The sequence below is a fragment of the Thunnus thynnus genome, chromosome 2, assembly GCF_963924715.1.
Source record: "Thunnus thynnus chromosome 2, fThuThy2.1, whole genome shotgun sequence".
In the NCBI taxonomy this organism is placed as follows: Eukaryota; Metazoa; Chordata; class Actinopteri; order Scombriformes; family Scombridae; genus Thunnus; species Thunnus thynnus.
Window position 1 is genome coordinate 40656568 of NC_089518.1, and position 15674 is coordinate 40672241.

The 15674-nt window shown below is 35.5% G+C and overlaps 1 protein-coding gene and 1 pseudogene across 3 annotated transcripts in view; one reads left to right on the forward strand and one right to left on the reverse strand.

Moving 5' to 3' along the window:
* The window catches only part of LOC137171256 (regulator of G-protein signaling 3-like), a 28810-nt gene extending 15164 nt beyond the window's left edge, over nt 1-13646 (forward strand). For all 3 annotated transcript variants that reach the window (XM_067575163.1, XM_067575172.1, XM_067575178.1), the window contains 9 exons: nt 2090-2201; nt 3105-3274; nt 3419-3878; nt 3971-4188; nt 10149-10195; nt 10295-10393; nt 11666-11727; nt 11827-11993; nt 12066-13646. In XM_067575163.1, the coding sequence (XP_067431264.1) occupies nt 2090-2201; nt 3105-3274; nt 3419-3878; nt 3971-4188; nt 10149-10195; nt 10295-10393; nt 11666-11727; nt 11827-11993; nt 12066-12332 (1602 nt within the window). In that variant the 3' untranslated portion in view covers nt 12333-13646. The remainder of the gene's footprint in view (nt 1-2089; nt 2202-3104; nt 3275-3418; nt 3879-3970; nt 4189-10148; nt 10196-10294; nt 10394-11665; nt 11728-11826; nt 11994-12065) is intronic.
* On the reverse strand, nt 13437-14436 carry LOC137171274 (myosin light chain 1, cardiac muscle pseudogene; annotated as a pseudogene).
* Nucleotides 14437-15674: the final 1238 nt, after the last annotated feature.

Sequence of the window (15674 nt, forward strand, 5' to 3'; positions counted from 1 at the left end):
GGTTAGCTCCATGGTTTAACTCCCAAACCTGCAAATTAAAGCAAAAATCATGAACATATGAAAGGATTTGGCGTTCCAGCAAACTAGAAGAGTCTCACTTAGTCTGGCAAGATAGTGTTAAAACATATAGGAAGGCCCTCTGTAATGCCAGAGCCGCCTATTACTCAGCATTAATAGAAGAGAATAAAAACTGCCCTAGGTTCCTTTTCAGCACTTTGGCTGACAAAGAGTCATAACTCTATTGATCCATGTATTCCTATAGCTCTCAGTAGTAATGACTTTATGAGCTTCTTTAATGATAAAATTCTAACTATTAGAGACAAAATTAACCACCTCCTGCCCTCAACAGGCACCGTTCTCTCCCCAAACACAGGAACCTTAGAAACAACAGTAAATCCTGACATATATTTGGACTGTTTTTCTCCAGTAGACTTTCCTGAACTAACTTCAATGATTTGTTCATCTAAACCATCAACCTGTCTCTTAGATCCCATCCCAACTAGGCTGCTTAAGGAAGCCTTACCCTTAGTGAGCACTTCTTTACTAGATATGATCAATCTGTCTTTAGTAACAGGCTATGTACCACAGTCCTTTAAAGTAGCTGTAATTAAACCTCTTCTTAAGAAGCCTACTCTTGATTCAGGTGTTTTAGCCAATTATAGACCTATATCTAACCTTCCATTTCTATCCAAGATCCTTGAGAAAGCAGTCTCTAATCAGTTATGTGACTTTCTACATAACAATAGTTTATTTGAGGATTTTCAGTCAGGATTTAGAGGCATCATAGCACAGAGACAGCACTGGTGAAAGTCACAAATGACCTCCTAACAGCATCGGACAAAGGATTTGTCTCTATACTTGTCCTGTTAGATCTTAGTGCTGCATTCAACACAATTGACCATCAAATCCTTTTGCAGAGACTGGAACATTTAATTGGCATTAAAGGAACTGCATTAAGCTGGTTTAAGTCCTATTTATCAGACTGATTTCAGTTTGTACATGTTAATGATGAATCCTCCATGAAGGCAAAAGTTAGACACGGACTTCCACAAGATTCTGTACTTGGACCAATTCTATTCACCTTATATATGCTTCCTTTAGGTAATATTATTAGGAAACACTCCATAAATTTTCATTGTTATGCAGATGACACCCAATTATATTTATCAATGAAGCCTGATGAAACCAATCAGTTAAACAAACTCCAAACATGCCTTAACGACATAAAGACCTGGATGACCTGCAATTTTCTGCTACTAAACTCAGATAAAACTGAAGTTATTGTGTTTGGCCCTAAACACCTTAGAAACACATTATCTAATGATAAAGCTACTCTGGATGGCATTACCCTGGCCTCCAGCACCACCGTAAGGAATCTGGGAGTTATCTTTGATCAGGATATGTCCTTTAACTCCCACATAAATCAAATCTCAAGGACTGCCTTTTTTCACTTACGTAATATCACAAAAATCACATCCTGTCCCTAAAAGATGCAGAAAAACTAGTTCACACATTTGTTACTTCTAGGCTGGATTATTGCAATTCCTTATTATCAGGCTGCCCTAACAAGTCTCTAAAGACTCTCCAGCTGGTCCAGAATGCAGCTGCACGTGTTCTGACTAATTATTATTACTAGTCAAATTTCTATTATTATTATTGTTGTTGTTGTTGTTGTTATTATGCTTCTGTCTCTCCCTCCGTCTTTCTCTTTCAACCCAACCGGTCAAAGCAGATGGCCGCCCCCCTAGAGTCCAGTTCTGCTTGAGGTTTCTTCCCGTTAAAGGAGAGTTTTTCCTGCTGCTGCTCATGGAGGAATGTTGGGTCTCTGTAAATTAAAGAGTTTGGTCTCGACCTGCTCTATGTGTAAAGAGCCCCGAGACGACCTCTGTTGTTATTTGGCGCTTTATGAATAGAACTGAGTTGAATCAAATTTAACGTTTCAGACTTCAGGTTCAGTTTAAGTTCAGTTTTGGCTTCAGGTTAGATTTAGACATTTAGTTGTGATGAATAAAGTTAATGTGTGTGTGTGTGTGTGTGTGTGTCCGTGCGTGTGTGTGTGTGTGTGTGTCCTTGCGTGTGTTTGTGTCAGGTGACGGTGTTGATCTACACCGACCTGCTGCTGTTGACCAGAGAGGAAGAAGCTGGACGATGTAACGTCCTACAGAGTCCCCTGTACCTGAACTCACTGCAGCTCAGAGAGGGTCAGTACATGATGATGATGATGACGATGATGATAATACTGATACTGATGATGATGACGATGACACTGATACTGATACTGATACTGATGATGATGACAATGATAATGATGATAATAATGATGATGATGATGATGAAGATGATGATGCTAATAATGATGATGCTAATAATGATGATGCTAATGATGATGATGATAATGATGAAGATAATGATGATGATGATGATGATGAGGATGATAATGATAATGATGATAATGATAATGATGATGATAATGATGAAGATGATGATGATAATGATGAAGATAATGATGATGATGATGATGATGATAATGATGAAGATAATGATGATGATGAGGATGATAATGATAATGATGATGCTAATAATGATAATGATGATGATAATGATGAAGATGATGATGATAATGATGAAGATAATGATGATGATGAGGATGATAATGATGATAATGATGAAGATAATGATGATGATGATGATGAGGATGATAATGATAATGATGATGCTAATAATGATAATGATGATGATAATGATGAAGATGATGATGATAATGATGATGATGATGAGGATGATGATAATGAAGATGATGATAATGATGATGATGATGATAATGAAGATGAAGATGATGATAATGATGATAATGATGATAATGAAGATGAAGATGATGATAATGATGATAATGATGATGATGATGACAATGATGAAGATGAAGAAGATGATGATGATGATGAAGATGATAATAATGATGATGATGATGAAGATGATAATAATGATGATGATGATGATGATAATGATGAAGATGAAGATGATGATGATGATGAAGATGATAATAATGATGATGATGATGATGATAATGATGTTATTAATAACAGTATGTTATTTGTGTTGTTCAGTGTCGTCAGAGCCTCTCCACATCTACCTGCTGCAGAGCTCTCACAGCTGCTGCCGTTGTCTCTTCAGTCTGGAGGCTTTCAGCATCGAGCAGAAGGTCAGAGTCAGTCTCTGTCTCCATGACAACATCCAACAACAGCTGGTCGCCACAGAGTCCGGACACAACCAGCAGGTAAACAGCTGGTCACCTGTCTGTGCTGCATCTGTCTGTGCTAACTGACACATTTCCAATCAACGACATGGCTGTTTATATGTTTACATCTACTCTCCTCCTCCTCCTCCTCCTCCTCCTCCTCCTCCTCCTCCTCCTCCTCAGCTCTCAGACCTCCACTCAGACTTTGGCCTCCTCTCTCTCAGCCAGTCGGACCTCCTCTATCGGCCCTCCTCTCCTTACTCCTCCCTTTGTGACACTCTCAGACCTCCCTCCCCCTCTCTTTACCCCCCCAGCTCTCCCTTCTCCTCCTCTACTCCTCCTCCTCCCCCCTTCTCCTCCCTCCCTCCAACCGCCTCCTGTTCTCCTCCTGCCAAGACCTTCACCTCCTCCTTCTCCTCCCAGAGGAGTCCTGTCTGGAAGGAGAGAGGGGGGAGGGAGGAGGAGGAGGAGGAGCGGCAGCAGGGGGAGGGGGAGAGCGCTTCTGAAACATCCGAGAGTGTGGGAGGTTTTGGGGGGCGGGGCTTCCTGTTCAGCCCCGCCCACTTCATCATGAAAGAGGAGGAGGAGAGTGATGAAGAGGAGGGAGGGGGTGATGAGTTCAGCTCCTCCTACAGGCCTGCAGGTCAGTCTATTGTTTGAGAGTTAATAGTAACTGTGATGAAGAGTCAGAGATGATAAATGTCACAGTAACTGAAGCTCCTGTCTCTGTGTCAGTTCTGCGTCGGTCTCTCTCAGAGGGTTCACTGCTGCAGGAACCTCGCTCGCCACGCTTCCTGTCTGACAGCACCATCCACCGCCTCACCCATCTCACGACCTTTGACCCTGAAACAGGCCTCAACTCCCACCCCCCCTCACCCCACACACTGAGGAAACAGCTGACCAGAGAGGGCGGGTCTCTGCACCACATGCTGCTGCTACTCAATGGCTCCAAGGTAGAGTTTGGTACTGTAATAATTACACATAATGTAATAACTACACATAATGTAATAACTACACATAATGTAATAACTACACATAATGTAATAACTGAGCATTATGTAATAACTACACATAATGTAATAACTACACATAATGTAATAACTACACATAATGTAATAACTGAGCATTATGTAATAACTACACATAATGTAATAACTACACATAATGTAATAACTACACATAATGTAATAACTGAGCATTTTGTAATAACTACACATAATGTAATAACTGCACATAATGTAATAACTACACATAATGTAATAACTGAGCATTTTGTAATAACTACACATAATGTAATAATTACACATAATGTAATAACTACACATAATGTAATAACTACACATAATGTAATAACTGAGCATTTTGTAATAACTACACATAATGTAATAATTACACATAATGTAATAACTACACATAATGTAATAACTACACATAATGTAATAACTGAGCATTATGTAATAACTACACATAATGTAATAACTACACATAATGTAATAACTGAGCATTTTGTAATAACTACACATAATGTAATAACTACACATAATGTAATAACTGAGCATTTTGTAATAACTACACATAATGTAATAACTACACATAATGTAATAACTACACATAATTTAATAACTACACATAATGTAATAACTGAGCATTTTGTAATAACTACACATAATGTAATAATTACACATAATGTAATAACTACACATAATGTAATAACTACACATAATGTAATAACTGAGCATTATGTAATAACTACACATAATGTAATAACTACACATAATGTAATAACTACACATAATGTAATAACTGAGCATTTTGTAATAACTACACATAATGTAATAACTACACATAATGTAATAACTGAGCATTTTGTAATAACTACACATAATGTAATAACTACACATAATGTAATAACTGAGCATTTTGTAATAACTACACATAATGTAATAATTACACATAATGTAATAACTACACATAATGTAATAACTACACATAATGTAATAACTGAGCATTATGTAATAACTACACATAATGTAATAACTGAGCATTATGTAATAACTACACATAATGTAATAACTGAGCATTATGTAATAACTACACATAATGTAATAATTGCACATAATGTAATAACTGAGTATTATGTAATAACTGCACATAATGTAATAACTGAGTATTATGTAATAACTGCACATAATGTAATAACTGAGTATTATTTAATAACTACACATAATGTAATAATTGCACATAATGTAATAACTGAGCATTATGTAATAATTGCACATAATGTAATAACTGAGCATTATGTAATAATTGCACATAATGTAATAACTGAGCATTATGTAATAACTGTACATAATGTAATAACTGAGCATTATGTAATAACTACACAATGTAATAATTGCACATAATGTAATAACTGAGCATTATGTAATAACTACACATAATGTAATAACTGAGTATTATGTAATAACTACACATAATGTAATAACTGAGCATTATGTAATAACTACACATAATGTAATAATTGCACATAATGTAATAACTGAGTATTATGTAATAACTACACATAATGTAATAATTGCACATAGTGTAATAACTAAGCATTATGTAATAACTGCACATAATGTAATAACTGAGTATTATGTAATAACTGCACATAATGTAATAACTGAGTATTATGTAATAACTGCACATAATGTAATAACTGAGTATTATGTAATAACTACACATAATGTAATAACTGAGTATTATGTAATAACTACACATAATGTAATAACTACACATAATGTAATAACTACACATAATGTAATAACTGAGCATTATGTAATAACTACACATAATGTAATAATTGCACATAATGTAATAACTGAGTATTATGTAATAACTACACATAATGTAATAATTGCACATAGTGTAATAACTAAGCATTATGTAATAACTGCACATAATGTAATAACTGAGTATTATGTAATAACTGCACATAATGTAATAACTGAGTATTATGTAATAACTACACATAATGTAATAACTGAGTATTATTTAATAACTACACATAATGTAATAACTACACATAATGTAATAACTACACATAATGTAATAACTGAGCATTATGTAATAACTACACATAATGTAATAATTGCACATAATGTAATAACTGAGTATTATGTAATAACTACACATAATGTAATAACTACACATAATGTAATAACTGAGCATTATGTAATAACTACACATAATGTAATAACTACACATAATGTAATAACTGAGCATTTTGTAATAACTACACATAATGTAATAACTACACATAATGTAATAACTGAGCATTTTGTAATAACTACACATAATGTAATAACTACACATAATGTAATAACTACACATAATTTAATAACTACACATAATGTAATAACTGAGCATTTTGTAATAACTACACATAATGTAATAATTACACATAATGTAATAACTACACATAATGTAATAACTACACATAATGTAATAACTGAGCATTATGTAATAACTACACATAATGTAATAACTACACATAATGTAATAACTACACATAATGTAATAACTGAGCATTTTGTAATAACTACACATAATGTAATAACTACACATAATGTAATAACTGAGCATTTTGTAATAACTACACATAATGTAATAACTACACATAATGTAATAACTGAGCATTTTGTAATAACTACACATAATGTAATAATTACACATAATGTAATAACTACACATAATGTAATAACTACACATAATGTAATAACTGAGCATTATGTAATAACTACACATAATGTAATAACTGAGCATTATGTAATAACTACACATAATGTAATAACTGAGCATTATGTAATAACTACACATAATGTAATAATTGCACATAATGTAATAACTGAGTATTATGTAATAACTGCACATAATGTAATAACTGAGTATTATGTAATAACTGCACATAATGTAATAACTGAGTATTATTTAATAACTACACATAATGTAATAATTGCACATAATGTAATAACTGAGCATTATGTAATAATTGCACATAATGTAATAACTGAGCATTATGTAATAATTGCACATAATGTAATAACTGAGCATTATGTAATAACTGTACATAATGTAATAACTGAGCATTATGTAATAACTACACAATGTAATAATTGCACATAATGTAATAACTGAGCATTATGTAATAACTACACATAATGTAATAACTGAGTATTATGTAATAACTACACATAATGTAATAACTGAGCATTATGTAATAACTACACATAATGTAATAATTGCACATAATGTAATAACTGAGTATTATGTAATAACTACACATAATGTAATAATTGCACATAGTGTAATAACTAAGCATTATGTAATAACTGCACATAATGTAATAACTGAGTATTATGTAATAACTGCACATAATGTAATAACTGAGTATTATGTAATAACTGCACATAATGTAATAACTGAGTATTATGTAATAACTACACATAATGTAATAACTGAGTATTATGTAATAACTACACATAATGTAATAACTACACATAATGTAATAACTACACATAATGTAATAACTGAGCATTATGTAATAACTACACATAATGTAATAATTGCACATAATGTAATAACTGAGTATTATGTAATAACTACACATAATGTAATAATTGCACATAGTGTAATAACTAAGCATTATGTAATAACTGCACATAATGTAATAACTGAGTATTATGTAATAACTGCACATAATGTAATAACTGAGTATTATGTAATAACTACACATAATGTAATAACTGAGTATTATTTAATAACTACACATAATGTAATAACTACACATAATGTAATAACTACACATAATGTAATAACTACACATAATGTAATAACTGAGCATTATGTAATAACTACACATAATGTAATAATTGCACATAATGTAATAACTGAGTATTATGTAATAACTACACATAATGTAATAACTGAGTATTATTTAATAACTACACATAATGTAATAATTGCACATAATGTAATAACTGAGCATTATGTAATAACTACACATAATGTAATAACTGAGCATTATGTAATAACTACACATAATGTAATAACTGAGTATTATGTAATAACTACACATAATGTAATAACTACACATAATATAATAACTACACATAATGTAATAACTACACATAATGTAATAACTGAGCATTATGTAATAACTACACATAATGTAATAATTGCACATAATGTAATAACTGAGTATTATGTAATAACTACACAATGTAATAATTGCACATAGTGTAATAACTAAGCATTATGTAATAACTGCACATAATGTAATAACTGAGTATTATGTAATAACTGCACATAATGTAATAACTGAGTATTATGTAATAACTGCACATAATGTAATAACTGAGTATTATGTAATAACTACACATAATGTAATAACTGAGTATTATTTAATAACTACACATAATGTAATTACTGAGTATTATGTAATAACTACACATAATGTAATAACTACACATAATGTAATAACTGAGCATTATGTAATAACTGAGTATTATGTAATAACTGCACATAATGTAATAACTGAGTATTATGTAATAACTACACATAATGTAATAACTGAGTATTATTTAATAACTACACATAATGTAATTACTGAGTATTATGTAATAACTACACATAATGTAATAACTACACATAATGTAATAACTGAGCATTATGTAATAACTACACATAATGTAATAACTACACATAATGTAATAACTACACATAATGTAATAACTGAGCATTATGTAATAACTGAGTATTATGTAATAACTACACATAATGTAATAACTACACATAATGTAATAACTGCACATAATGTAATAACTGAGCATTATGTAATAACAACACATAATGTAATAATTGCACATAATGTAATAACTACACATAATGTAATAACTACACATAATGTAATAACTGAGCATTATGTAATAACTAAGCATTATGTAATAACTACACATACTTCACATTCACTTGTTTGTCTGATGGTAAAGTGTCTCCATTTTCCCCGATCTGATGAAATACTGATCTGATGCTTTATTGTAACACCTTTACTCTGACAGGTAGCTAAGCTAGTCAGCTAGCTAACAGTAGGAACAGTGCCGGACTTTGCAGTCGATTTGACACAGTGGCCAAACTGTGTAATTACAACCTTCAGGTCCAACAGGAGACCAGAAAGTATTTTTCCTGCACACAATCATGGGAGAAGGAGCAGCTATAAACTGCGAACTGACTCGTTTCACTGTCAAAATTTGAGCCATTTGGTCCGATAACATGTGGAAAGTCTAGAGGAGGTGCACGATTTAATTATTTTATCCATATTTTAGTTAGTGGAGGGCAAAGCTTGAAGTTAGCCGCCTCAGCATGTGGTTGGGAGGCGGGGTTAATGAAACACTAGCTTGCTCTATTGGCTGCACAGATGCGGCAGCTATGTGAAAGATCCATAATTTAATACCCGGAAATCAAACTTTTTTGACCTCATGAGCAACTGTCATAGGAATGAACAGAGCCTCTGATGCTGTATCCATTTCTCTATATACGTCCATGGTGACCACGTCATCTCAGAGAGGGACAAAGAAAGGAAGAGCCCCCCCCCTATCTTGATTTACTGCAGACCTGTACTTCAGTTTTTAATTTGGTAACAGTGAAAATAACACATAGTGTAAAAAGTAACCTATTACTCTTTACAGACAGTAATATTTACAGTAACTTATTACTTTCAAATGAAAGAAACTGGTAATGTGTAACATATTACATTTTCAAAGTAACTTGCCCAACACTGGTTCTTTCAGAAACAAGATGATGATGAGAAAGCTCTTCTGAAGACTGTTGAACAGGTTTTAATTAACAGTCTGTTGTTGTTTTGTCTGTTCAGGATTCAGAGTTCAGAAACCTTCAACTGAGGAAGAAGACCAAGAGTCTGTATGTACCATCTCTCTCTCTCTGAGTTTACCTGGGCGGTGATTTAAATATCAATAGATTCTTATACTGATGGAGCTCCACCCACTTTGTCTTCTTCAGGGCTTCAGACGTACGCAGCCGCCTGGCGTTTCTACAGCGACGGAAGAACAGCAACTGTCTCCATGGTAACAGTTTGGAGAAAGCTCTGAGAAATAACAGGTACACACACACACACACACACACACACACACACACACACACACACACACACATAAATGTTCATATTCGCAGCCTTGAAGGTTATAAACTAACAACATCTGTCACATCAGTTTGTTTTCTAGCTTTTTTTTTTACAATATTTGAACATTTGTCAGATTATAAAAACACAGTCAGGTTTCATCATCGTTAACAATGTTCAGGTCAGTGAACTTTATTGATTAACTGGTTTATCTGCTGTGATTTTCTGGGTTCAGATGGAAGCTTTTATTCACCCGTTGTCATGGTGAATCGTGGTATCGCACATCCATTGATGACTTTGTTAAAGCTGCTCTGTGAACAGACTCCAGCTGTGTCTGAGGCAGGGATGTCACTGATTAATGTAACTGATTAAAATATATGAGCTGATGATGCAGAATGTTGAGGGTCGGTCAGAAAATGTTCTGTAGATCTGCTCTTACTGTTTAATAAGATGTGTTGACCTGCCTGCTGTCCAAGGAAGAAGCAGTCGTTAGTGGCTCTAAAGCTCATGCTAACGCTAAACTAGCATCTTCATCAGGAACAGCCGTTCGGTTAACTGAGAGCGACACGCTGATATGATGTCAGCAAACTTTCTAACTTTACCAAAACTCATTTCTCAGTTTTCTGAACGTGTTCTTGGAATTTCATCTTTCAGGTGTTTTTCTGGATCCTCTTGTCACTGAATGTTTAGAATAGTTTTGGGACATTTTTAAGAAGCGGATGTGATTGGTTCCTTTCAGGTGGCTCATGTGCATGAATCCAGTATAAATGTGTTTTTATAGCGTTCAGTTGGAGCTGCAGTGTTTTGGTTGAGCAGCTCTGCTTCATGTAGATCATTTTATATCTGTGAGGTCAGTAACCTGAAACATATCGACTGTTGAAGGCTGCAGAACTTCTGATCATTTGTTAATTAATTGTCAGATATTGATCTGATGTCACTGATCTCCTCTAATGAAGCTGGAAGTTTCATCATAACGCTGCTGACGATATTACACGTCACTAATTAGCCTAATTAGCACTAATTACAGGAACACATTCAGACAGTGGTAGAAAGCTCAGGAAGAGCAACAGATGTTGTCTGTCCAGCACTGAACAGCAGAACAACATTATAATAGATTTATTAACTATATGAAGAATGAAACAAACCGATGAAGGTTTGAGAGATGCGACAGTTATCAGAACAGCTGCAATAATCAATAATCTGATCGGCAGGACATCGTCTGTAGTCTGATGTGCGCTTGTTTCGTGTTTCAGGCCGTCTGCGGTGGAGGTGCAGAGGTGGGCGGGGAGTCTGGAGGCTCTGCTGACCAATCAGTGTAAGACGCTACCTGCTGTTTTTTCTCTGTCCAACCAATCAGCAGCGAGGGGAGGAGTGATTGGCTGACTAGTCTACCTGCTTTCTTCTCATTGGTCAGATGGTCTTGCAGTTTTCCGCCACTTCCTGAGGTCAGAGTTCAGCGAGGAGAACCTGGACTTCTGGTTGGCTGTGGAAAGATTCAGGAGGACACGCCCCCTCAGCAAGATGGCCGCCAGAGCTGCAAAAATATACGATGAGTTCATCTCCACCACGGCGGCGAGACAGGTGCCTTTCTTTCTGTCTCTCTGTCCTCTGATTGGTCTGAAGGTTGGTCATGTGACATTTGTCTGTCTATAGGTCAACGTGGACTCGTCTGTCAGAGAGTCGACCAATCACAGCCTGCATCTCTGCGTTAGCCCCGCCTCCTTCCAGCTGGCCCAGCAGCAGGTTTTTGGCCTGATGGAGACGGACAGCTACCCACGATTCCTCAAGTCCCGCCTCTACGCTCAGCTGGCCAATCAGGGCACACCTACAGTCCCGGGCTCAGCCAATCAGAGCGGAGCAGTGTCTGCCGAGCCGGCCAACCAGAACGCGGCTGGGTCTGTGGCTTTAAGCCAACCGTGAATGAGGAGGAGGAGGAGGAGGAGGAGCCAATCAGAGGCTCCAACCAATGAAAAGACTATGGAGGTGCATTATGGGAAATGTAGGATGCAGTGTGTTTCTGTTTGATTTATAATCATCTGATAAACGTTTCAGAAAATATTATTATTATTATTATTATTATTATTATTATTATTATTATTATTATTATATCTTCAAATGTCCAAAACACATAAAGTCATTAAATCCTCACTTTTTAGAAACAGAATCCTTTTTGGCACATTTGCTTTAAGATCCCCTGCAAACATGTTTTAAGATGTTCGGTTCTGTATTCAGTCATGAAACTATTAGCAGCTCAGCGTCCTGCAGACTGTCAGTAACTGGATGAACCAGCAGGAGGCGCTGCAGCTCCATGACGACATGTTTCTGCTGCAGCCTGTTTGAGTTTGTTATAATCAGCTGATTCATGTTTTACAGAGTCATCAAGTCGTCACATTTAAAGACACAATCAGGTGATTTTTGGCACATTTGCTTAAAGATGTCAGATAATAATTATCTATAAATATGCAGATATGTTTCACTTATAAAACAGATTAATACAGAAACTAATACAGAAATAAGTGAATTATTGTTTATTTTTATTGATAATAAACAAGCTGACGACCAGATGATGGAACAAGAAACGACTTTTGTTTTAATTAACTTTTTAAATTAGTTAATTTTTTAACAGAATTTTTAACTGCAGTCAGTGAAGAATCTTCTTCTTCTTCTTATTATTATAGAGCAGGAGACTAGACTGTGATTAAGTGTCCTGACTGATTATATATATATTAATAATAAATGATGTCATTGTTGGACCTGCTTCTTCTTCTTCTGTGTTATTTGCAGCAGTTTGTTTTCCTCCATCTTTCATGTCAAATATCTTTAAAACATTTAAAAAGTAACAACAAGTTGATACGAGTTATATAATACTGATTATTATTGATTAGAATATTAAATGAGCTCTATGAAGAAGACATGAAGATTCTGTTAACGTTTACTTACAACAACATGTTTGATCAAACTAACGAGAACAACTCATTAAACATCTGGAGAATAAAGTTTATATTAAAACTAGTCGACAGTGAAAAGGATTGAAGGTGTTTTATTACAGACACACGAGACAAACGTTTCATACAGGAGACACTCAGTCCACCAGGAGGAGGAGGAGGAGAAGGAGGAGGAGAAGGAGGAGAAGAAGGAGGAGAAGGAGAAGAAGGAGGAGGAGGAGGAGGAGAAGAAGAAGGAGGAGAAGGAGGAGGAGGAGGAGGAGAATGAGAAGGAGGAGGAGGAGGAGAAGGAGGAGAAGAAGGAGAAGAAGGAGGAGAAGGAGGAGGAGAAGGAGGAGAAGGAGAAGAAGGAGAAGAAGGAGGAGGAGGAGAAGGAGGAGAAGAAGGAGAAGAAGGAGGAGGAGGAGGAGAAGGTGTGTTCAGCCGGCCAGGATGTGCTTGACAAACTCGGTGTAGTTGATGAGTCCGTTGGCGTCCTCCTGTCCCACCATCAGCCGGTCCACCTCGTTCTCCGTCATCTTCTCTCCCAGCGTGGCGAGGACGTGGCGGAGCTCCGCCCCCATCACCGTGCCGTTCCCCTCCTTGTCGAAGACCCTCAGCCCCTCCACGAAGTCCTCGAAGGTGCCCTGCTCCTTGGAGCGCGCCACGTGCTGCAGCATGGGCAGGAAGGTGTCGAAGTCCAGCAGCTTGGAGTGCATCTCCTCCGCCTTCGGCCTCCCCAGCAGCTTCAGCACCTCGCCGTTGGTGGGGTTGTGTCCGAGCGCTCGCAGCACGTCTCCGCACTGAGCGAAGGTGATCTTCATCTCGCCGGCGGGCGTCTCGTCGAACAGCGTGAAAGCGTCACGGAACTCCTCGATCTGGTCGGCGGAGAACTCCACCACGATGCTCTTCAGGTCCACCTCCGGCGGTTTAGGCTCAGGCTCGGCCGGTTTGGGGGGAGGGGGAGGTTCCTCCTTCTTCGCCTCCTCCTTCTTCGCCTCCTCCTTCTTCACCTCCACCTTCTTCACCTCCGGCTTCTTTGCCTCCACTTTCTTGGGAGCCATGCCGCTGCAGAGCGTGAGGTCAGACGGAGGGAGGCGAGGACGACGGCGCTTTATAACAGCCAGAGGCGGAGCGACAGAGAAAGCAGCCGACCAAAGATGGAAGAAACCCGGAATAGAAACACTCGACCAGAAGAAGAAGAAGATAAGAAGAACCTGCTGGAGCGAAGCTGTCAGCCGGTCGCTGCGTTACATCAGCTGACAAACCAAGAAACCTCCAAACAACAGAAACACAACAACAGTTTAAAGAGAAACGTTGTAGATCTGTGATCTTCTGCTGATTGATGATTATGATTATTAACAGTCTCTGATTCTCACATTGATCACTTTTCTGTTCCCGGAGTGACTCACAATAGTTTAGTGTATGTATATACTATACTATTATAGTATAACTATACTATATGTATATATGTATGTATAGTTATAGTATAGTTACTATAGTGTATAGTATAGTTACTATAGTGTATAGTATAGTTACTATACTATACACTATAGTAACTATACTATACTATAGTGTATAGTATAGTATAGTTACTATAGTTTATAGTATAGTATAGTTACTATAGTGTATAGTTATAGTATAGTTACTATAGTTTATAGTATAGTATAGTTACTATAGTTTATAGTATAGTATAGTTACTATAGTGTATAGTTATAGTATAGTTACTATAGTTTATAGTATAGTATAGTTACTATAGTTTATAGTATAGTATAGTTACTATAGTGTATAGTTATAGTATAGTTACTATAGTTTATAGTATAGTATAGTTACTATAGTGTATAGTATAGTATAGTTACTATAGTGTATAGTTATAGTATAGTTACTATAGTGTATAGTATAGTATAGTTACTATAGTGTATAGTATAGTATAGTTACTATAGTGTATAGTTATAGTATAGTTACTATAGTGTATAGTATAGTATAGTTACTATAGTGTATAGTTATAGTATAGTTACTATAGTGTATAGTTATAGTATAGTTACTATAGTGTATAGTATAGTATAGTTACTATAGTGTATAGTATAGTATAGTTACTATAGTGTATAGTTATAGTATAGTTACTATAGTTTATAGTATAGTATAGTTACTATAGTTTATAGTATAGTATAGTTACTATAGTGTATAGTTATAGTATAGTTACTATAGTTTATAGTATAGTATAGTTACTATAGTGTATAGTATAGTATAGTTACTATAGTGTATAGTATAGTATAGTTACTATAGTGTATAGTTATAGTATAGTTACTATAGTGTATAGTATAGTATAGTTACTATA